This window comes from Dicentrarchus labrax, unplaced genomic scaffold, assembly GCF_905237075.1.
Source record: "Dicentrarchus labrax unplaced genomic scaffold, dlabrax2021, whole genome shotgun sequence".
Taxonomy (NCBI): domain Eukaryota; kingdom Metazoa; phylum Chordata; class Actinopteri; family Moronidae; genus Dicentrarchus; species Dicentrarchus labrax.
Genome location: NW_026136715.1, coordinates 22398851 through 22423282, shown reverse-complemented (window position 1 = coordinate 22423282; position 24432 = coordinate 22398851). Strand labels below are relative to the sequence as shown.

At 39.9% G+C, this 24432-nt stretch overlaps 2 protein-coding genes across 4 annotated transcripts; both read left to right on the top strand.

Moving 5' to 3' along the window:
* The first annotated feature begins 1287 nt into the window (after nt 1–1287).
* Nucleotides 1288–14788, top strand: ttll10 (tubulin tyrosine ligase-like family, member 10). Of its 3 annotated transcripts, none has more exons than XM_051424444.1 (12): nt 1288–1574; nt 6836–7213; nt 7467–7617; nt 7869–7987; nt 8155–8275; nt 9085–9170; nt 10556–10742; nt 11024–11195; nt 12045–12185; nt 13473–13589; nt 13692–13785; nt 13972–14788. In XM_051424444.1, exons 2-12 carry the CDS (start codon nt 6895–6897, stop codon nt 14643–14645), a joined length of 2181 nt encoding a protein of 726 aa, XP_051280404.1. In that variant the 5' UTR covers nt 1288–1574; nt 6836–6894; the 3' UTR covers nt 14646–14788. The 3 variants fall into 3 exon arrangements, with proteins under 3 accessions (XP_051280404.1, XP_051280402.1, XP_051280403.1); XM_051424442.1 differs by having other exon boundaries at nt 1289–1574; nt 7461–7617; XM_051424443.1 differs by lacking the exon at nt 1288–1574 and adding an exon at nt 6299–6361 and having other exon boundaries at nt 7461–7617.
* A 91-nt stretch (nt 14789–14879) lies between these two features.
* Nucleotides 14880–24420, top strand: LOC127376963 (pleckstrin homology domain-containing family N member 1). Its single transcript, XM_051424445.1, has 11 exons — nt 14880–15875; nt 17960–18089; nt 18822–18968; nt 19334–19420; nt 20405–20492; nt 20576–20712; nt 20816–20962; nt 21695–21781; nt 22070–22145; nt 22241–22317; nt 23894–24420. Exons 1-11 carry the CDS (start codon nt 15781–15783, stop codon nt 24023–24025), a joined length of 1203 nt encoding a protein of 400 aa, XP_051280405.1. The 5' UTR covers nt 14880–15780; the 3' UTR covers nt 24026–24420.
* Nucleotides 24421–24432: the final 12 nt, after the last annotated feature.

The following is a 24432-nucleotide window of genomic DNA, read 5'->3' as shown; positions in this document are numbered from 1 at the left end:
AAAACACAAAGCTGATTAAACACTAATGAAAACATTAACATGAATAGCCTATTATATTCCATCTGCCAATAGATCCTCCTAAATGTTACACACTGGTCCCTGAAAGTACATATCACTCAGTTCCAAGCAAACCAGATCCTTTAGACCAAAGACGCACAAGCAGCTTGTTTATTGGACATATTTTAGAAACCTGTCATCAGGGAGTCAAACCACATCTTACTTTTATCATGTGCTTCTGTGGTCAATATACCAATTAAGAAATATATTTTATTCTACTCAATAATCAGCTTCAACAGCTGTCATCATCAGTCTCTTCTTTTACCCATAATCCCTTGCATTTTTGGAGGCTGTTCCCAATTTCGTTAGTGACTTGTGCAGAATAACACTACAGAGTTTGACTGCTCTAAATACTGCTCAGTGTGAATGCCCCCTTAAACTACATTGGTGTTAAGTGTACGCGTCACTCCTGGTTACCCTACTGTATGTGTAATTATACGGTTGCATGGATTCTGGGTCTAAGAGGCACCCACCCCTGTCAATTATCAGACTGTTGGGAGGAAGAGAGGAGATTATGCATAATTGCCAACTGTGGTTGGGCCTGGGTGTTTCCTCCTGAGTCAAATCACTGAGACAGAAAGGTGATAAGTGGATTTGCCATGCGAGCAGACAAATGCTATGTTGCTTAACTGCGTTCCTGCCACTGGATTTGCCACTAGACGATATGATTAATGATGATGTCGGCCATAAAAATAATGTTTCTGTGAATGATTCAGCTGGATGAATTAATACTGAAATAAATTGATGTTCACATTAAAATGATGTCTGGAGGCTTTCAGTTTAATCAAGGGCTCAGGTTATTTTACAGCTCAAGTTATTTTGTATCTAAAAGTTTTGAAACATCAAAAACATGTTGATAATTTGCTCTAATAATTATTTTATCCCCTACTACAGTTTTTTTCCAAATAACTCTAGTTTGCATAGATACCAGTATAAAATGTATGGTAGATACCATTATATCTACATGAAAACATGTCCCCTGGACAGATTTATGACTTTTTTAAATAACAATTTGTCACAGTGCAAGTGGAAAATATTATTTTACCTTTTGTGTCGTGATATAATACCTGGCAAATCCTTTTTGATTGACACTTCTGCTCTTATGTTACCATAGGGTTCACACAACAGAGGCTTACAGGCAATTAATATTGAATGAGGCTAAACTTAGAGGTGGGGTGTGTGTGGGATACATAATCTTGAGTAGTTAGTTTGTCTTGAGCTGCTGTTGTTGTAAGATTCAATCTACAAGAGACAACTGTTGCTAGGGGTCCCATTACCCAAGTAACCGGTGATTGTTTACATTGGTCTAGTGGCTGCAGCGTGACTATGGCTGGTTTCAGAGGGCTAAACTGCTGACAGACCATGTCATTTCCCCTATGTGGAGTCTCTCCTTCAGTCTGTGGGTTTGCTGTTTGTCTGGGCCCTGCAGTTGGACTACAAGGTTGAGCGCTCAAGGCCGAAGAAGAGTAGGTTTCCATGGAGTCTGGCTGTACATGTGTGTGACACTGGAGTTGCAGGTAAACCATTTTCCTCTAAAATGTAGCTACAACAAAGATATAGTTCAGCTCCTGTCTTTTAATACAAAACACCATCATTACATCTTTTTTTATTTTATTTCTCAGGTTTGCTAAATTTGAACTATAAAGACAAGGCTAAAAGTCTAAAGCTGCTAGCGGGTGCTAGCAACCCCTGGAGGATGAAATGTTCATTAAACCAAACGAAACTTTTCTAAGAGGTTTCTGCAGTGAGCCTTAACATGTAAGGTTTGTTCTGATGGTGGTGCTAGAGGAAGGGTATTAGGGCATTCAGTTACAATGGGGGCAGGAAGATTTCATAGAAATCTGCTTGTCAGTATGTGAGATTTTGACATTTCAGTCTGTTGGTGTTGCTAGAGGAAAGGAACCACCTCTGGAAACTATTCACATTTCTTTGTTGTTGTTGTTATGTTTATTTCAAACCAAAAACATACATAGTATCAAAAGCAAAACATTAGAGGCATGCACAGACAAATGAAGCACTGCGAAAACAAAACAAAAAATATAATAAATTAAATAAAGCTAACATAATAAAATAAGTTCACTTAAAAAGTTTCAAAATATTAAAAATATTGCACACATTTATCCTTTTGATAGCTTTTCTGTTTCATTACACATATTGTTCCATTTCCTTATTAAATACAAATATTTTTGGGAACTTTTGGGTCTCTGTAAATAATGTTATAAGGAGTTCGGTCTAGACCTGCTCTATTAGAAAAGTGTCCTGACATAACTTCTGTTATGAATTGGCGCTATACAAATAAAACTGAATTGAATTGAGTTAAATTCGGGATTTTGCTTTGTGTTTGTAAATTTACATGAGTGAATGTGGAATTTGGCAAGAAGTAAAATTTGATAAATATAGATAAATATAATAAAGTTTCTTCAGAAGCTACTGCAAATCAAAGGATTACTTCCGCCGGCCGGTTGTCTGCTTCCAGGTGACTGCGTTCATCAACCAGCGCAAAGAAACACTGATGAAGAAACACAAGTAAAAAAACTCAACTTTATATTCATTATCTAGCTCGTAGCGGTGATATCGTCTTAAAGATGAGCTCGGGTTCAACGTGTGCTGCGGATGGTTGCTACAACAGCTCCAAGAAACTGAAGACTTTCTCACAAACATTTTGTTTACAACACCAACAAGTCCGGCAGAGATGTCCGTGCCCTCCGCCCTACGCCCTGCACACCATGCCCGTCAATAAGGACAGGAGGACAGCCTGGCTTGCGGCGTTGAAACTACAACGTCCTCCAAAGAGAGTGTATGTTTGCTCTTATCATTTTGTCAATAAGAGACCCTCCGTACTGCACCCCGACCCGGAGCTTTATCTGGGCTACGACCGACCTCCTCGTCCGAAGAGGAGGCGGAAACCAGTCCGAACACAAGCTGCTGACTCCGGCGGTAACACAGCCTCTGCAGAAGGAACCCAGATGTTCAACTGTATGTTCATTCACACACACACACACACACACACACACACACACACACACACACACACACACGTCATATATGCTTTGTGTAATAAAGTTACTGTTGAATTGATCAGTACAGATTGAATATTTAAAAGAGCCTCACCTAGATACTTATTTCATCCTGTAACTTTTATATATTGTATATAATCAGAACCACTGTTATTGGCCAGCTGTGTGTGCCTTACTACTTACTTACTGTCAATGGTGTGCACACATACAAGGGTTTACTTGGCTCTCAATGTACAGACAGAAATAGGCATACATACAGAAAAACAACATAACCATTTAAAGACATTATGTTTTCCTGCATCTTATAGACCGAGGGGTTCATCGATTAATCTAGAAAATAAACAATATATTAATCAATAATGTAAATATTTGTTAGTTGCAGCCCATGTCATATTACATGTAATACTGTATATGGCTGCAACTAACTGTTATACTGTAACTTTTCTGTTACAGTATTATTAGTGTTATTTTCATTATAGATTAATGTGTCAATTATTTTCTCATTAATCGGTTAGTTGTTTGGACAATAAAATGGTGGAAAATGTTGATCATTGGTTCCCAAAGCCTAAAATGACGTCATCAAATGTCTAGTTTTGTCCATAACCCAGATATTCAGTGTACTGTGACATAGAACTAAAGAGACCAGAAAATGTTCACATTTTAGAAGCTTCAGAGAATTTTTACTTTTTTAAAAAAAATGACAGAAAATGATGATTTAATAGTTGTAAGTAAAGTAATTAACTAATCATTGCAGCTCTATTATTGAATCATGCTAGGTTATTTAAATGCAAGTCTCAAATTTAAAACCCATGATTAAAGGGTGCGCAGACTTCAGTGTGTATTTGAAGTGGTAACATATATGGGTTTATTATACACCTGTTTTATAGACACAGTTTTGTCAACCCTCATTTACATACATGAAAGTGAATATACAGTGTCTGTTGTACCGACTTGTGTTTAACTCTGGCCATGCTTATGTGTGTTTTTCATGGTGGACTTCACTTCAGCTGTCTCAGATCACGCTGATTCTGCACATCCCCCTGACCCACAGCAGCGCTCAGTTCATGCACAGCGCGAGGACCCAGCACAACACGACCACGATTATTGCAAGACGGATGGCGATGACATTGGGTCCTCGATGCTTAAGAACGACTTTGATGCTTTTCTCTACACCGGTTTATCCCTAAAAACTTTTCACATCCTTGTGTCAACACTGGAAGTATATGCTAGCAATGCATTTCCAATGTCTGTGCAAGATCAAGTTCTCATGACACTTATGACCCTAAAGTCTGACCATTTGATAGGTGATCTGGGCCGACAGTTTCATATACCGCAGAGCATGGCCAGCAAGATATTCTCATATTGGATTGACAGACTGGAGGAAGTTTTGTTACCTCTAATTCCATGGCTTCCAAAAGAAACCATTCGGGCAACCTCGCCTGAAGCATTCAAGAAGAACTTTCCCAATACAACATGTATTTTAGACTGCAGTGAGATCCTTTTCCAAAAACCCAAAGTTGTTAATTCAAGTAAGGAATCATACAGCCATTTTTCATCAGATAACAAAGTGAAATACCTGGTAGCAATAGCCCCATGTGGACTAATCATGTTCATCTCTCCAGTGTATGGGGGGCGATGCAGTGACAAATTCATAAGCATGGACTCAGGAATATTAGACCACTTAAAGCCCGGAGATGAGGTCATGGCCGATCGAGGCTTTAACATAAAAAAATTGCTGTTGGACAGAGGAGTTAAATTGGTAATGGCCTCTTTTACAAAAAAGCGCTGTCAGCTACCTGAAGAAGTAAGAGTTCATGTTGGAAGAGCAATCAGCCGTTTGAAAGTTTACAAAATACTGTCAGAGGTTGTTTCGAGCACCATGGCTCCTAAAATAGACAAGATTCTAAGAATATGTGCTGCTCTTGTCAACTTAAGGCCAGATCTCATTCATGATTTAAACTAAATCAATGTGAGTATACCTTTTTCATGACTAACATTATACGTAAGTTGTGGATTTGAGTTTTAACAGTTTAACAGTTCTGTTGTACAGAATGTGATTATTATTAATGCAGGAACTGGACTGCAGGTGGAAGTAGTCTGTATGACTTTTTTAAAAGTTAGACCAAATAAACAGGACATTTTATTATTATTTTTTCAAATAAATATGGATATTTTACAATGTGCACTAGGGTGGATGTGTACGACTGTGTAAGTTGATCTTACATATAACCCTCGCTTAGTTTTATTTTGATTTATTTGTGTTATTTACTTCCGTTTTCAGTGTTTTTTTTAATTTCAATTTGTTTTGATTTGTTTTTATACACATTTTCATGTTTAAATAAGACTGTATACATACTGTAACTCCCTAAAGTAAATCGTCAGCCTATGTTGAAATATTTTGGATGTAAAAGGAGATATGAGAAATAACCAAATAAAGAGTTTTTAAAGAAAATTAAATCCTAGTCATCTTTCATGTTGACATTGTATTTGTTTAAATTCAAACAACTTTGTTTAGAACATAAACTTGGAATATGGAAAAAAAAACTTTTTTAACCACTTGCAACATTTATACTCTCTTTAGCCTTGATGTTTCGTATTTTGTTCTTAAAACTGAAAGTTAACAACTGTGACAGCATGTTTTTGCTTAACATTGACAGGAAGTTGGTGTACGCAGCCCAAAGCTATCAGATGTAATTCTGATTCTCTTAATGTTATCTCATTATCTCAGTATATCTTTCATCTAGCTTAAACCGTCCTCTAACATATTCATCTACAAGCCGAGGTAACACAACATACATAAAAAGTGTGGCAGACCCGAGATCTGTGCAAAAACATTGTAAGTTGTACTTACATATAATATCCCTTGCTGCCAGTTTTCTACATCTATTAGTTTGATGTCACCTCCTTTCTGAGTAAGGTCAGTGAGTGAGTGAGTAAGTGAGGGGCTGGGGCAGCACATTTGATTTCTAGAAGCACATGAGTCAGTGACCCCATCAGGACTTACTGGGTGGTTCTTGGATACTTGCAAAAGTGCCCTTGTGATTGATTGAAGTGTTCATGCCCTGTTCTTTCAGTTGCCAAGCTCTTTCGTTACCACAGTGTGTTGCCCACAGAAGGAGGGGAATATGTACTCATAGAAATGTGTCACTTCTTGTGGTTGCATGTCTGGGAGCATTTTGCAGCGCTTGCTGGAAGTTGGATTTTCCTACAATTGTGCCACAAACCAGACCCACTTTGCTGTCTTGTTACCAGCTCTAGTTGAGGGTGCTTGTGCATCACAAAATACGGTTAGTATGTCTGCTAGGATGTCTTGAACTATTTGTCTGGTGTGGGTGAAATATTTTGTCATCAACTGTTTCTCCTGTTAAGTTGTTCTGCTGATGGTGAGACATTTTCTAGTGTTCTTGAGGACAAAGACTGGCTGAATGGGGGCCTTATAGCATGAACATAAGCATATTTAAAATTTCAGATGTTAAAACAATAAAAAGGAGGTATTTTTGGGTTTCTGAATACCTTCCACTTCTCTATAGCTTCTGCATGGCTACATGACTTCCCTAACCCAGCAATGCATGAGCAGCTGACTGTCTCAAGGTAATTAACAATATGACAGCAATGCAAGCGTAAACACACAGCGTTGGGTGTTTGTGGTGGTGTTAGACAAAAGGTCAGGAGTCACCAAAATAATTAGGAATCATCCTCTGAATACCAGAATCCCTTCTTCTTTTCCTCTCATACTCCACTCCACTAATCTCTGACTACAGGGTCCACCTGTCCTCCCATGTTGGAACATTTCTAACCATCAGCAGCAATCTACACCATCATGTCCTCTGCATGCTGGGTGGAGCCCAGCAGTGAGGGCCAGGCGGAGGAGACCGGACTGCAAAAGCAACAAGGGGAAGGAGCAGAGACGGAGGAACTAGTGGAGGTTCCCTGTGGGGACAACCGGCCCACGGGAAGCCTGAGGCACGAGGAGGAGCCTGGAGGAGAACAGCCTTCGTCACCTGACCATAGTGGCGTGCAGGAAGTGACATCAGAAGGTGGACTGGAGCAGGTCCAGAGGGAGGAGACGAAGACTCAGGAAAAGAGAGAGAGGTTTTCCCACATCACTTTCAACCAGGAAAGCCGGAATAGAGGGTCAGGTGTGTGGAGGGAGAAGTGAGACATGAAGTGTGATGTCATTTGTTGATCCTTTATTGCAGCATAACAAAATAAAATACAGCACATGATTCCCTTTCAAAATAATTTTTTTATAGTCTTGTAATCCACTGATTTTCAACTGTGCATCCATATAAGTTCATGTACATAGTAATAGAACAAGGTTTGTGAAAGTGAGTGACCGTGTGCATACATGATTTGTTTGTGATGATGTGTTTGTGTGTGTAAAAGTATCAGGTGCTTGCCTGGTGGAGCGATACCTCCGGAGGTCCTTCCCCAGGGGCTTGTCGACTTGCTCCAACCCAGCCAGGGACAAGGAGCGGCAGGCAGAAGAGCCCCGGGGGCCTGGGCCTTTCTACTTCTTTGGAGGAGCCAATGGGGCTGAAATGTAAGTAAGGAAATATGAAATAAAGGAAATGGCGGTTATCAATAAGGTGTTAGGCATTTAAAAATGTAATCACATCTTGAGTGAGGTTATCCAATTTCAAAATGAAAAGCAGAAAACATCATTCACCTGCTGTATATTTTTCTAGGGCCACTTGTCAGTCAAAGTCTAGTTTTACATGTGACCCCTGACCTTTGGACTGTCGTGTGATTAAAGCAGAGGTGTAATTGATTTCTCTGGGACTTTTCCTTTAGAGTGAGCAGTTACTGTGAAAGCAGAGGATGGAAGAGGATTTACAACAAGCACAGGGAGGATTTCAAACTCAAGTGGTGTGAGACCAAATCGCCAGTCAACTACTGTAACTTCAGAGAAGGTTCAGCAATCGCTCTCATCACCATCACTGCTACCTTTACACATCTGTTTCTGAAAAATATAACCAACGATACATTTCTTTTCTCATTTAGCTTCCAGTAGAAAAGAGATTTGTTTTGCCTTTCTTTCACAGACAGAAAAGTTGAAATCCTCATGTGTTGTTCCCAGGTGAACAGCTGGTTTACCAGATTCCCAACAACAAGGTCCTCACCACTAAGATCGGTCTCCTCAGCAGCCTGCGGGAGTACGAGCGGGTCAGCAGCAAAGTCAACCACGGTCGAGGACTGAGGTGAAATAGACAGCTGTGTTCCTGCTGTATTTGTCTGCTATCCATTTCGTATCCACATAGGCTGTGTGTATTAAACGCAGACAGATATAGCTGTCTGTTTTGTTTACACAATTTATAGTTGTGTCCCAAATGTCCTAGCAACCATCTGGTACCGTCATGTAGGTTCAATAGAGTCCCAGCTCTGCAAATACTGACTGAAAGGCATACTGTATCAGCCTGTGATACTATTTAATGAACGTCAAATTGCATCATCAGAAATCAGGCCTCCTGTCTGAATCACACAAGCTTGGTATTGAGCATTACGTGTGTCAATTATATAAGCTATTTCACTGGTTAATTATTAATATTTCTTTTGGTTTCAGTCTGAAACTTCATCACTAGATTCCACTAAATCCAACACACTGGTCCTTTAAACTAAAGCTGAAAAAAGTATTTTTGTGTTCTTTACTTGGAAGATATGCAGTGTATATATAATGGACCATGCTTACTAATACTGCTGAATGGGTTTTTTCCTACATTCCCGGCAGCCAACAATATTTTGGGAAAGGAATTTTCAGAGATATAAAACTTGCTTGAGTCACTGCATTACAGTGAACATTATGATTTAGAAATGAATCTGCAATCACTGTACAGATGTCTTACCACTCATTGACAATGCAACTAAAAACACAAAGCACCTCTTTTTTTAAATTAAATTAAAATAACTTTCTCAGGCAGTTTCAACATCTGGCACTTTTTTCTAACCCTGACCTGCTGAGGACACGCAGACATTCATTTGGGCTTCCGTCTTGTTCTGTTGTACCTCACAGGAGGCTGAAAATGGAAGAGTTCATTCCCACCACCTTTCGCATGGATGTGAGGGAAGAGAGAGAGGCTTTCTTTGCCCAGCAGGAGGGTAAAATGCACCAGACATCCCACCTTCTTTAACCTCTAACACATTAGTAGTCTGATGCAATGACAACACAAAACTGGTTCAACTGGATTTGTGTTTGGTTAATGAGCTCCAGTTTAAAGTGAGATAAATCAAACTTGACTTGTCATGCATCCAACAATGAAAAGAAACTCAATAGTTTGTCCTCAGCAGACAACAGTTACCTTGGTGATTGTTTAATCAAGAGGTTGAGGACGTTGGAAAATAATGCACTTCACCTCCCATAAGGCCCTGATAAAATCACCAGGGGAACATGCTGTTGCCATAGAGATGAGTCAGCAGAGGGCAGGGCTGAGACACAAACATGAGAAGAAATGCTCAACAGGGATGGATGTAGAGCTGCTGCAGCACGACACAGGACTGAATACATTTCATATTAGAACTGAACATGAGTTTCCCTTCATTTTAAGGACTAGAGAATAAATGGTTTCTGTATTGTTTGTAGAGATACAGACACACAGCATCATGATAAGCAATGCACAGGTTATGACAAACATGGTTATCACTAAGTAAACAGGAGAAAGACACAGACAGCTCGTTTACATCTCTGGGTGACAGATGAATCTGTGGTAAAGAACAAAAGAACAAATCAGAACACAGAAATCACTTATTCAGTGTTCTACACAAAGTAAACACTCACACATAATAACTCACTCAAAGCAAGAATATTTCATTAAAAATAAAACTCCTGCACTCATAAGTATTAGCTATGTCCTCACTGGACAGTAGAATAGCCCCTTTCACAGTGTTACAATTCTATTGTAGGACTCTTATTAACATTATTAACATATACACAGTATTTTAATGCTGCAGCTTGTCAAGATGAAGCTAATTTTAACTACTTTATATACTGTTGATTGATAGCAATGCATCATATTTTATAAGATGATGTAATCTGTAACTACAGCTACCACGTAAATGGAGTAAAAGGCACAATGTTTCTCTCCAAAATATAGTATAAAATAGCAGAAAATGAAAAAGCACTTGCATAGAATTGCCGCAGTACTTGAGAAAATTTACTTTCCACTACTGCATAATATTAATTTTTAAATTTGAACGCTGCAATAATGTTGTACTAAAGAGCAAATATGGAGCGATTTCTCAGTGATACAGAGTGCTGTGTTTGATTAATGCAACTGAAAAACAGATAGAAGTACTGACAACAAATCCTTTCTTGAAAAGGACAATAAAGAATCTATCTACTTGTAGGACTAAACACAATTTAGAAACAATGTAGAACAGGACACAACAGAAAAACACAGAGCAGTATAGAGCTGACAGTAGGACTTTATATTTCATACCTGTATATGTCATATGTTTGTCAATTTATCAACTTTACAACTGTCCAGGTGTGAGCAACAACGAGAGTCACATGTGGATCTGTAAGCCCACGGGTCTGAACCAAGGCAGAGGAATCTTTCTGATGAAGAGTCAGGAGGATGTAGCCGCCCTCGAACTGAAGCTGCAGCACATAGAGGACAGCCGGGCCAGCGGGAAGATGCACCAGCGCCAGCCTCAGGCTCGCATTGTCCAACAGTGGGTGAACAAACTTAACTACTGGGTTATTAAAATGAACACAATGTCACATTCATCATGTTTACCCTTCACCTCAACATTGGATAATAAGAGTACAGCAGAGATGATTTAATTTCATCTCAGACTGCTTTCAATAAATCTGTTTATACAGATGCTTGCAGACTAATTAGACAGTTTTGTGAGTGCAACTGTCTGTACTTGTCAACATCTTTTTGTCCACAAATCACAAACTATACTTATTATACTATAGAAACGCTGATGTAGCTGAATTTTGCTCTCAGTTACATCCAGAGTCCTCTGCTCCTGAAGGGGAAAAAGTTTGATGTGCGCTCTTACCTTCTGATCGCCTGCACTGTACCTTACATGGTCTTCTTTCGCCATGGATATGTGCGACTGACCTGTGACCTCTATGACCCCAGCTCCAACAACCTCTCTGCCCACCTGACCAATCAGGTACATCTTGATACTGTACAGCAATACCCAGGGTTAACTGAAAGGACCCTTCAAAGGATAGAATTTTCAAGTTGAATCAGGTTTTTCCATGAAATTGTGAACCTATCCTTTAAACCAAGAATTCCCCCACAGGTTTTAGATAATCTGCTGTGGCGTTAGATTGACTCATTACTTGGAAATCAGACAGTTACAGAAACATCTCTATGATACATCCTATTAAAATAGATTAGGAAATTGCTTGTGTGGTGGTTCTAAAAAAGGCCTTCCTGCCACAATCATTCCAATGACCTATATACAATGACAAACTGGTCCGTGCTATATTAAATGAAAAGAAAATCATTATTAATTTGTATGCAGTTGCTGGGTAATAATTATCAGCACTGAAAAACTAAACCATTCCAGCACAGTGCTCTCGGGTCAAAACCAGAATGTCTACATTGAATTAAAAACATTTTTTTTTTTTTTCTTTTTGTACTGTACAATATTTTGATGGAGTCACTGCAGACAAGATCACATCACTGCTCTGATGTTGAGTTAATTTTTGGAGTTTAAAGGTTCACAAACTTGATACAATATCACAGATTTTACTCTGGGTTAGACTTGTTTGGTCAGACTGGTTTATTTGTTAACTGTTCAACCCGTTTAATTCCTAATATCAACCATGTAAACTCCCATTTAACTGAAATTAAAAAGGACAATAACATGGATGATTATACTGGAGAAATATTTGCATCATATCATTGCTTGTATTTTTCATTTCCAGGAAGGTTGAATAGATGAGGCATTAGCTGTGGCTCTAACTGACTCTCTGCTTCATGTGTCTCTGGTCCCCCTGCTGTCCGTCTCTAGTACATGCAGAAGAAGAACCCTCTGTACAGCCAGCTAAAAGAGGACACTGTGTGGTCCATGGAGAGCTTCAACACTTACGTCAACGACAGGTTTCGGGTTGCCAAGGGTCTGCCCAGGGACTGGGTGCTGGGCGCCTTTGCAGTGAGTGCTGCTGTGTGTTGTAGCTCTCGGGGACCAATTACCTTTATAATGACGGTTGTTGGGAGCTTGCAGCTAATTGAGATTGTGGTTGGGCTTGGATGATCTCACTCCTGTCTGAGGATATCATGTTATTACTGAAGTGAAATATCACATGTGCTGTTTGGTGGGTGCTTTTATCCGTAGTGCGTTACAGTACAACCAGCAGTGCAATGTGCACATTTCTATCATTGGTGGCACCTGTTAGAATGAAACCTCAAACCCTGATAGTGACACGATAGTGAGTATATACAAACAAATAAAAGTTCAGCTCGAGAAAGAATTTATTCTGTTATGGCCACTCTATGTAGAAATGGAAAACTTTCTTTTTTTTAATGTCAATTTGCTACACAGTCTGTGAAAACAGCTGAGTCATGTATTCTGTGACACTGGAGTTGTCAAATCTGACAACATTTTTCAGGTGACATCACCTGGGTATTTTGGTTTGGAGACGAGTCATTTTTAACAGACAACCTGTATTACATACTGCTGTCAAGAGGCTATCAAGTTGCATTGTGGGATATGTAGGATGTAGTGGTTTGGAGCTTAAAGGTCCAGTGTGTAATATTTAGGAGTATCTGCATTTTGTAATTAACAGCACTGATGCAATATTTAAAACATTTTCCTGCATTTTCTAATAAATTATTACATTGTGGTGGTTATTACAAAATTCAGGATTTGCACTTTTTTATTATGAAAACATAATAATATGGTACATTATGTAATAACCAACCAAAATGGATGTCTAATATTTTTTAACAATTAACCTAAATTAAACTTCCCAAATATTAAATTAGACTTCATGACCTGTGGTGCCCCCTTTGGTGTTATAGTTGACTCTGTTTTAAATAGTCACATAAAAGCATCAGCTTGTTATCATCTTACAAATACAGCCAGCAACTGAGGAAATGCTGACCTATAAAAACCCATAACGCTTTTATTTCTGGCAGGGTGGATCACTGCAGTGGTGTTTTGACAGGGCTCTCCAAAAAGACCATCAAAAACTTCAGCTTATTCAAAAGGCAGTTCATAAAGAAAAAGTGCAACTCACACATTTTGTAATAGCCATCACAGTATGTAAGAATGTGTTACAAAATGTGCAAAAATTAAATTAAAATGTGCATAAATTAAAGCCGTCCAAACCTGCATTCTCAGACACTGTTGCTAAGAGCTGCAGACTTCCAAAATGGCTGCTGTATTGTATGTGCAGGATGGATTCGCTGACTGTTATTTTTCCTTTCCATGCATCAGAAGCACATGCAGCAGATCATGACGCAGTGTTTCTTTGCAGTCAAATCCAAGTTAGACCGCCGACTGGGCTTCTTTGACTTGATTGGCTGCGACTTCATGGTCGACGACGACTTCAAGGTGGGGGAGGCGTTGCTGAACATAGGAGCGGTGCTCAGCATTAAACGTGTGCATTAATGTGCGTATTATTGGACCAATCGTGTCTTTGTGTGCTCCTAACAGGTATGGTTGTTGGAGATGAACTGTAATCCAGCTCTCCATACCAACTGTGAAGTGCTGAAGGAGGTGATACCCAGCACTGTTGTGGAGACACTGGGTGAGCTCACATTATTATGTTCAGTAGATGTTTATAAAGCAAATTCGCCACCACGCTTAAACAAAAATGGCACAGTAATAGTTCCCTTCATTATATATGCTACTTGATTGGTTTGCTCAACAGGCTGATGTGTGACACCACCAAAGATGTTTTCATCTGCTGTCGCTCTTTCGTGCTCTTGTCTAGATTTAACCCTAGAGATCTTCAACAAGTGTCGTCTCGGGCAGAGGATGCTTCCTTTGGTCAGTCAGAGGGAGTTTGTGCTGCTGTACGGTGGTGTATTCCCTCCTGATTCAGCGCTGGCCTGCAGCAAGAGCAACACAAGCAGTGAATTCCACCAGAAAAGCACCAAAAAGACCCAAAAGACTGAACCCAAAAGATGTAAGTCAGGGACAGAGGACAAAATTGTACCCTCAGCATCGCCTGATAATGCTGTAAATGTCTCAGTGAGCGGTGAGGGAAGGGATGGTTCAAAGTGTGGTGAGCGTCCCCCCACCTCAACCGCCTCTTCACCTCTACATCAAGGCTGTCAGTCAACACAGGCCGTTAAGACTAAGAACCCCCGGCCGCGGGTTGAACTCAAGCTCAGCAAATGTACTTTACATCATCATTTGAAGGCCGCAGATGATGTGACACACTCTAGGACTCGACAGAAGACGAGGATCATCATGTCACTGTCCTCACCGGCACCGAGCAAAGGCATCTCCGTCTGTGGCTCCCTGGAGACGTGGACGATGGCCCCTCCTTACGCTGCACCTCCTGTGTGTGGGAACAAAGGTGGAAGAGGAGAGGAACCCGGTGAAGAAGAGCTCAGAGAGGACACAAAGAGCTTAGTTTATGAGACGAAAGAGGAACTGTGACGCATTACATACAAACAGCTGGGATCTAAAGAGCTTTGTATAAAAACAGATCCACACTTTGGACATCTGGTGCTGTTTTACTCTCAGAGAAATGCTAATAAATGTTAAATGTGACAATAAAGAATCTGTCTGCATTTGAATAATTATAACTGGGTTCATTTTACTGGTTGGTTTGTAAGGAATAAAAAAAAAAAAAAAGGTTTTCCATCCAATAAAGGTGGACTCGTTTACTGTAATCAAAGCACGGATCAACAGTCATCAGTCATCTCACATAAAGTTGCATGACTTCACGGAAACAAGAGAACAGCCTCCTGCCCTGTGGAGAGACAGAAACACTCAGACATGATTGTGTACAAACCCTCCCTAACCAGGAAGATCAACACAAGGCTCCACTCTACAGTTGTTGTGGCCTGTTGTTTTGACTGCAGCCCTTTACCTCTCCGTTTCACAACTTATAATTATCTCACTTGCCCATCCATATTCAGGCTTGGTGCATGCAAACACAGACGGGCACGGTCCCGTCTTTCCCAACAACATGCTTGCTTCATCCACATGCTTTTCAACAAGGAGGTCGAGAGAATCGGAGAGCCTGACTAGCCTTAAACATGTAGGAGATGCTTTTTTTTTTTTTCAATCTAACAAATGGTAAACTTGTATTTTGAATGACAGTAGAACCGGTTTTTATTTGAAGCAACAGCAGGTTCCCAGTGTGAGTTTAGGGTGTAAAAAAAAACAAACTGAGGAAGCTGCTCAGTTCTGTGCAGCCAGCCAACTGACAGGAAGGAAGGAGCAACTACTACGCTGTGACTTGACGACAGCTTCTTGCCACTTTTATCTTCAATTCCTCTTCAAAAGCTGTAACACCTTTCGTTCTCGAGGTTCTATGGAAATTTACACTTCATGCTGGCAAAAAGGGGGAACTTGAGCTTAGCAGCAACCCCCTCCCTCCCTCTCTTCAGCAAACAATATCCTCTTTTGGACCCAACCAGCCCCCGTTTTTTTATGTTATCTCTTTGGTTTTAGCGTGGCGCACACACGCACACACGCAGTGGAGATGATTGTCTGGGCAGATGGTGCTCAGTGTGTGGACTAGAAGCTGAGACAAGGCAAGAGAGGGACAAACTCCTCATCCATCATGGGATGCTGCAGTGTGACCCAGAGGCATACTGGAGTGGACGAGGTGGGCCCTGATGAGATTGAGCTCCTGGAACTCTCTGGAGACAATTTAGGGTAAGACACGAATGCAATTTGACAGTTTGAAGAGTTAATGTTTTTTTTTTTTACATACTCAAAAATAGAAAAGTCCTGGTGGGGAATTCACACAATTATGACTGTACTTGAGTCCTGGAACAAAGGACCTCAGAGGAAATAAGAACTACCATTATCTCAGCTAAAATGTGAATTAATTCATATTTGATGTGCTTATCTTTGCAGCTTTAGTGCCCTAGGTTTGTTTTAGATGTGGTTTGTGTAGCCTATCGGTGAGTTTTGGAGGAGGAAGCGGTGATATGCTGTGAAGTGAAAAGAGCTTTAGCAGCTTCTCTTTCAACTGCTGTGGTTTTCTTTGGCATGTCATGTATCATGTCCTGGAGCTGAGAATGTAAAACACAAGAGGACGTAGCCTTCTGCATAACCTTTATCAAAGCTGCAAATGATGCCTTTTCTGGGATGCACATGCTGAATGAGTAACAGAATGTACTGGTGATGCAGTGAAGAAAAGGTTCAATCATAAACCCTTTAACCATAATGAAAACACCTGCAAAACAACAATATGGTTTCCACCCTGCAGAACAACAAGGCAGGAGGAGTAATTGGCTCCTATTTACTCAACATGAACTTGGGAACTCGGTGATACTGCACTGATGTGATTAGCAGATTACTGTAAGACAATGGCTGAAGCATGGAGGGGTTTAATGACAGAGCCAGGGCGGGACAAATCCCCGCTTGTTCTAAGGCTGGGGGATTAGCAGAGGCTAATCACAACAGTAGCTACCAGTCCTTATGCGTGATTGTTTAATAATTATTACTCATGGATGCAGGCCACTCATGTTTAACTGTTAGAAAGATACGCACTCACATATAGACACACACTCCATCAGATGTGTTTAGTATGTGCCGAGATATAAATTCTACACACAGTGAAGTATAAAGTACTGTTTACTCATTGTGATGGTGTGCTGATAATGTCTGGTAAACAAGAAATATATGCGCTTGTGCTTACAGGAAATTATGCAATATATGCACTGATCCATGTTGGTAAAACTGTGAATATGGAATGAAACTGCAAATTTAACTTTACAAAGGGAAAGCAAACTGTATTTCCAAAGATTAAATGCTTCTTGAGCCATCCACATGTTTTAATGTTAGTTTTTGTTAGATTTCATGTTTATTTTTATTGGGGCAAGTATTTAGGATGGACCTGTGTCACATAACACAGCATTTATAGCCCAAGTCTAAGTTCCTAGATGGGCTTTTATAGAGAATACACAAAACTCTACAAGAAAATACTTAAAAACAGGACAAAACACTCAAATGAGATTAAAATTCAATGACAGAAATAGATACATGACTGAGAGCTCTTTAAAAGCTGTTTCAACTTGAGTTTAAAATGAGAAAAAAGAAGTTCTACATATTGATCTCTCAAACAGAGAATGACATCTGTCCAAAGCAGGATTTACACAACAGTTCTCCATACCCCCCCCCCAACCTAGTTTTGCTGTAACCCTGAGAGGTGTCACAATGTCACTGCAGCTTCCAACTCAAAAAAAGCTAGTAGCTCCTCTGACTCTTTTGTGCATTGCATTGTGGGACAATAATTTATATCAAAATCAACCATTTTTGTATGCATATGGACTGTTTTGACCATATTTTGTCACTTTTTCTGAGTACAGCCACATCCACAGTGCACAATAAAAAACCTGAACAAAAGCTGCAAAATATGGTAGTAAAGAGTTAGCAGGTTGGCCTGTCTATGCTCTGATGACTATAATCTGATTATGTCTGGCTGCTGCTGGGCTGCAGGGGGGGTCAAGACAAGTCATTTAAAATGTGACATGTCCTATTGCTCTTCAGTCTCTATTTATTTTCGTTTAGACCCAACAGAGCTGTATCCAGTGCAAGCAGGAGCTCACAATCACAGTTTTGGACCGTTTAGACTCTCCAGTCTGCTTGTCTCTCATGTTTTTGGGCTGCAAGACAGAACAAAACAGAGATAACCCACATGCCACTGTGAGGTTTAGCCACTGTGCCCTTAGCATTGACCTCTGTTATGTGACAATTATGTCTGATGAGATGTGTTAATGTGTGATATACAGAGTGTGGAGTCTGGGGGAAACCAGGCTTCAGCTGTCAGTCAGGAACAGCAGAGATGAGCAGCAGCCAACACCACCACCACCACCACCACCACCGGCCCGCTACCCTTCAATACGACACCTGGAACAAGAGGTCAGTATGTATGTGTGTGATGTGTGATGTGTGATGTGTGTGTCTGTATTGAGCAGGGCAGTGTGAAGCGGAAACTTATTTTCTCAGTAAGACACACAAACACTTTAACACTTTTTAGTGCAGAGCATGAGGAGATACGCCTCACATGAATATCAAGTTTCCACTCTGTGCTGTTATTTGTGTTGAGGCCAGACACACTGTAAACACAGTGTAGGACTTTCCATGACAAAAGTGGGAGATTGTGCATTCCCTGTTTGGTGTGATTCAGACTTTACAGGAAATAAAAGAGGGAGGAAACACTGCAACACAAATTTGAGTTTTCACACTTCTTTCCACTTGAAAGAGAAATATAAAGCATCCAAACTCCTACAGAATAACACAACACACCTTGAACATCAGCTCCTAGAAGAGCAGACATAGTTTTAATTTTAGACATCAAATATTGTGCAACATTCTCCTCAAACAACAATGACTGGAGGCTTGCAACACTGAAACAAACACCAATGGGCTGCATAATGTATGACTCATCAGTCTGTGAAACATTTGGCCACATATAAATACTGATGGGGGCAGTCATATGAGAGGGCACATGTTTAAAAAAAACACCCAGGATCCTTACAGCAACATACAAGGTTTATTACAACTTGGGGTTAGTGGACACCCACTGGAAAAGCTGCAAAATATTCAACTTATTATCAATAGATATGGGCTGATACAGCTTTGTGTCGGTAGGTGGTGCTGTGGGGCAGGAGCAGAGACGAGTTGCACCACAGGATTTACTCCCAGCAGCCAATCAGGGACTGGGAGGGCCAGCCTCCCCACATGTATGGAGAGATCATCCACTCATCCCTGGTGTCTCTCTGCAACAGCTACACACAGGTAACACGGCACCACATGTGGGAGTCAGCTGGGAGTCATGAGGTGCGTCTCCATCAGTGTACCATCCTAAAGGGGCTTATTCTAAAATTCACTGTAAGAATAATTTGTACAGTTTACCAGCAGTTTTTATTCCATAAAGTACCCCAGACTGATTAAAAGACAAACTTCTGTCTGGAAAACAACATCTTCTATTTCAAAATATTAAAATGGATCAGTTTTATAAACACATAGTTGATGGAGCCTCTGTTTGAGATTTGAACACTATGAATTCATGAGCCTGTAGATCTTTAATCAGGAGTGAGTGCTGCATTACGTTTGCTTATTTGGTGTTCAATCTGTGTCACTCCTGTGTTTTAACCCCACAGGAAACCAATGAACACTTCCTGGTGTTGTTCTCTTTCCACCTACTGATCCTCTCCCTGGACCACTTTCGACAAGACTTCATTTATGAGGTATTATTTGTGCGTTTTATTTAAAAAGACAATCGCAAAGAAATGTCAAATTGTGGTTATGAGACAATAAGTGTCAGACAAGTTTACAGAATAACCTACACCAGTGAGTTAGTACAGACCTTTTTCACAGCAGCCTTTTTGACAAAATGTATTGAGACATATACAAATAATCAGCTTGAAACAATAATGTGGAACAATATGTTTTGTCATTAAAATCATTAAAAAAGCATTTATTCCTTCTACCTCATTAATAAATGAATATGGCAGAATCTATGAATATACAAATTTCATTCATTTGTAAAGTTTTCCTGCTGGACACAAGATGTCTCCTACTTCACTGTAAAGTCTGTTCTCAATGTTTGTGTACCGGTTGCTCCAAGTTTCTACATCACACTTGTATAAATTGCATAGTGGACCAGGATTGACACCGCCCCGTAAAATTTTTCATTGAGCACAGACTTTCCTCTTTCCACTTTCAGCAGATGAATGTGAAAACATCCTTCCAGTGTCAACGCACATACATCATTCTGCACGGTGAAGCTCAAACATCCAACTGTAGGAACACATAGAAAAACATATTTTTGAGTGGAGGGGAACAGAGTCAGGGTGCTGCTATTGTGCATGTTGGCTCTGCTGCACACCTGTGTTTACCCTACTATTTCATTTAAAAACGGCTCCTGTGAAAAAGGTCTATTGCACCCTTATAAATCGACTACAACAGAATGGTTAAAATGTATGCTGCAGAGGCTGAAATATTCTGACTTTGAGTTCCTGGCATGGGTCTAGCTTAGAAAATGCTGGTTCTTACACTTCCCATTATGCAACTTGATAGCATATTTTTCCTCTTACCGGCACACACCCACACCTTTCAAACTCCACATTCTAGTTTGACGTAAGAAGAACTAATACTGCACTACAACACTTTTGGAGGAAGCACAATGACAGACATGACATTTTTCTTAAATGTCTTCTCTTATCTCGCAGGGCATCCTTCCCCTTTCTGGACTTTCCTTGCAAGCCGTCTCCCTGGAACCTGACACGTCCCATTCACCACACATGTTTGAGATCAGCAGTGAGTCAGTGGAAATTTCAGCTTAGACTTGGGACACATAGTAAGCACTGAGCATGATTTATGTTGTTCCCTCTTTCATCTAGATCCAGTGATGGACTCCAAGGTCTTCATATGTGCCAGTGCTGCAGAGTTACAGAAATGGATACAACACATAGAAGACAGGAGATACAAGTCAATGGCACAACACATGAGTCCCTCCCATTGCGCTCTCTCCTATCTAGTAATGACTAACTGCTGTACTTCAGGCTACAACTGCACATAAAAAAAGCACTCTGGTTAAGTTGTAATGAATACATTGATCACATGCAGTATTTCATCCATAGTTTCCCTGTGAGGAGCACTGGAAAAGAGAGGAACTGAAAAAGTACTTACTACAAGCTCCGATATGGCAGTGGGAGGGCTCACCGATACAGCACATGGGTCAGCCGGGATGCATATCTATGGTTCATATCATCAACACACAGAGACAGGTAATAAATACTCACTCACACTGCATTAACATTCTGCAAGTTGTCTCTATTATATCATCATCATGCTCTCAAATGACTTAATTCATGGCACACAATGTGGCATGCACTGTAGCTGCTATTGCTCTCAGTGAAGGTCTCCTTTGTTTAATAGCAACTGTAGCGTCTCAAATCAACATGGAAATGATTTACTATTTACTTTACTACTTTACTTTTATTTAAGTCATTTGGCAATCTGTTCTATCAATTACGATAACATCGTAGGCACAAGTTCAGTGCTGATATCTAGGAACATATGACATAACAACAAGTCTGATAAGAATCAGAAAGTTAGATGGATGACAACAACATGTTGCAATAATCCCTCGTTGCACAGTAAATCCATTTCTGTTTTGTCTTTTTTAAAAACCTGTAAACAACCTGATTGTATGACTTGTGTGTTTCTTGCTCCCTCTGACTTTTATAGCAACATACTGTAGCATATATCAGCATATCTAACCCTATCAACTAGGAAAGAACAATGGTATTATTATTATTAGGAATAGTGGGACCAAATTACAAAAAAAGGACGTAGTTGTAATAAACTGCAATTGTCCTTTAAAAAGCTACTTGTGGCACATGTGACTATGGTGTATGAAGAATATTATTTCATAGTGTTACAGTATTTTGACAGTGTGGTATTATCTGTATTTGACAACTAACACAGCAGTGACATTGTTGGCTTTGTTCTTGCAGGGACTCCAAGAAAGACTGATGGTTCTCTTCCCTCAAGACATCCTGCTACTGTCAGTTGACAACAAGCGTCTGAATATAAGATATGAGGTAGTGTAAAATTACTCTGTGGGGGAAAAAACGTAATAATACTTCCTCAACCAGTGTGGGAAAACTACAGTATGTGTCCCGGGAACCGTTAACCAGTGCTTGTTCTTTTGACACAACATATTGCATAGGTGGAACATTTTGTAATTCACACCTGCCGCCTACAACATAACTCAGTGCAGTCGCTAAAATGAGGCGCTTCTTGCACCACTATGGTTTAATGTTATGGAAGAGAAAATGTCTGCACAACTTACATGCTTTCTTTTTCTTCCGTGTCATCATCTCTAACAGGGCAGGTTGCCCCGACAAAGCATCAAAGCAGTGGAGAGGTCAGCCCTGCCCGGACGGCTGGAGTTTGAGCTGATGGGTATAAAGATGTGACATAAACGTAGCATTGGATTATAGCAAAACTAAATTCATTGAGGAATACAGTAATTTCATATGATCACTGTTGCCTTTTAGGTGAGCTGGTGGAGCCCCTGCTAGTCTCTTGTAGCTGTCAGGAGGATTATTGGAACTGGATCTTTCAACTACAACAGGTTAGACTGTGCTGTCTGACATCTTTAAAGGAATATTTAAAGGAATATATAATGGTTAAGCATAGTGTCTGGGCTGTAAAACAATGAGCTGAAAGTGTCTAAAAAGCTAAGTAGAGCCAAGATGCAGAGTTGGTCAGTTCTTATAAGCATACATTATACATTTCATCTATTACTAAGTTAAAAAAATACACTTTTGTGACATCTAGTGTATCAACCATTTTGATGAAGTGCTGGAAGGTCAAGGTTTGTGAATTTTGCCTTAGATTATTTAATTTGACTAATTTTTAATGGAATTTTTACAGGAAAAAAGCAAACAGGGTATAAAGCCTATTTAACTGATATATTTTGTATTAACAGTACATCAGTGACAATGTGTAATGTGAAAGGGGTTGCTCATATTGAAACTCCACAGAGAATTTTAACCCGGCACTGCAATTTCACTTCACTCAGTGTTTCAGCATCTGTCAGCGGATCCTTATGGTTTTCTGGACCACAACTTTACTATTTGATTCAATCTCATCGCAGGTGGCATCTGTTTTCAGCAAAAAGGTTCTAAAAAAACAACTGTAACACTACCTGCCCAGTACCAAATGACAGACAGTGCTTCTCAAACAGGTGATCCCCAGAAAAATAGGGAATAATTTCATTTTCACTATTAGCCCAGTGAGAGAATGTATCATTCACACATTTTAAACTTCCAATCTACAATAGAGACAGTTATGGAAAAACTAAATAGGATGGGGATCCCTGAGACTGTATATTATCAATTAGCTTATGGGTCCATGTCCTGGTGTTTATCAGTTTGGGAGTCCTTGACACCAAAAAGGTTCAGAACCACTTGTGTAGACCAAAACAGAATCAGAATCAGAATCAGAAATACTTTAATAATCCCTGTGGGGAAATTACTTGTGGGGGGGGGAGAAAACAAGAGGAGAGGGGAGGAGGAAAAAAAAGAGCTAAAGGACAGTGAGCATTGGGCTTACATTCATCACTCCAAATAAATACCAACATTGGTCCACATGTGCACCCAGGGGCTTTGCTGCCCCCAGGTGGCCAAAAAAAGAAGAAAGTTAATGCAAGTTTAAGATTTAAGAGTAAGGCCCCCAGACTAACAACAACCACTGTTTTAGCCCATTCACTACATATCTTAATATCACTGTTGATCATTTTCTAACACATGCTGCAGTGTTTTACAGTTCTGAATGCAACCTTCCTATCTCCTGGGTTGGTTTTAGTTTGGTATGAAAATCTTGTACTAAACTTGTACTAACTTGTTTGAGATCAAAAGCGCTCTGGTATATATATATATATATTTTTTTTGACAGTTTTGTTGGAAATGCAGCTGAATGTACAGATTACTTTAAGATTCTTTGGGATTGTATGGCAGATACAATATGTTATGGTCATTTAGACATGAGGCAAACAGTTCTAACATGAATATTTTTTACAGAAAGAAGAAAAGGAAACATTACCTTTTCTTCTTTCTGTAAAAAATATTCATGTGTGCCAAGGTGATGACTTATACCTTAAATGTGAGGCAACCTTGCATCAACAAGATTGTCTGTTTGATCTGCAGCCAGACAGAAACAGCCACGTTACTGCGAGTCACGCTCCACCTCCAATCATGCCAAAGCTGCAGAGAAGCAGGAAGGAGTCCCAGGAGCCGATGATAACAGCCGACCAATGTCACATCAATGGACACAGCTGACTCAACAGAAAAAGCTACAGAAATTGCTGTAATTATAAATCGAGAATAACATGTAGATAGTATGTACATATTACTTTTATGTCCAGTTGTGTCACAAAATGGAGATACAGCAGTGAAGTGTTCTCACCCTAGTTTTGATATATCTAGGTGATTTTGCCACTCTGAGGGACTGAAAAGATACTTTTAGTTCTCTTTGATGTGGGGACAAACAGAAACAAGGTCATGACCCAGTTTAAAGCTGGACCACAGCTGAAGAAATGTTAGATGTAGATACGGTGGAGCTGTAAATGTTACTAAGAAATAGAAACTGGAGGAACTGAACATATTTAGCTTTGATATCTTCACCATAAAGTACACAATGTTTGACTTTTTCACAATAAACTGTTTGAAAACTCTGAAGAGGCATT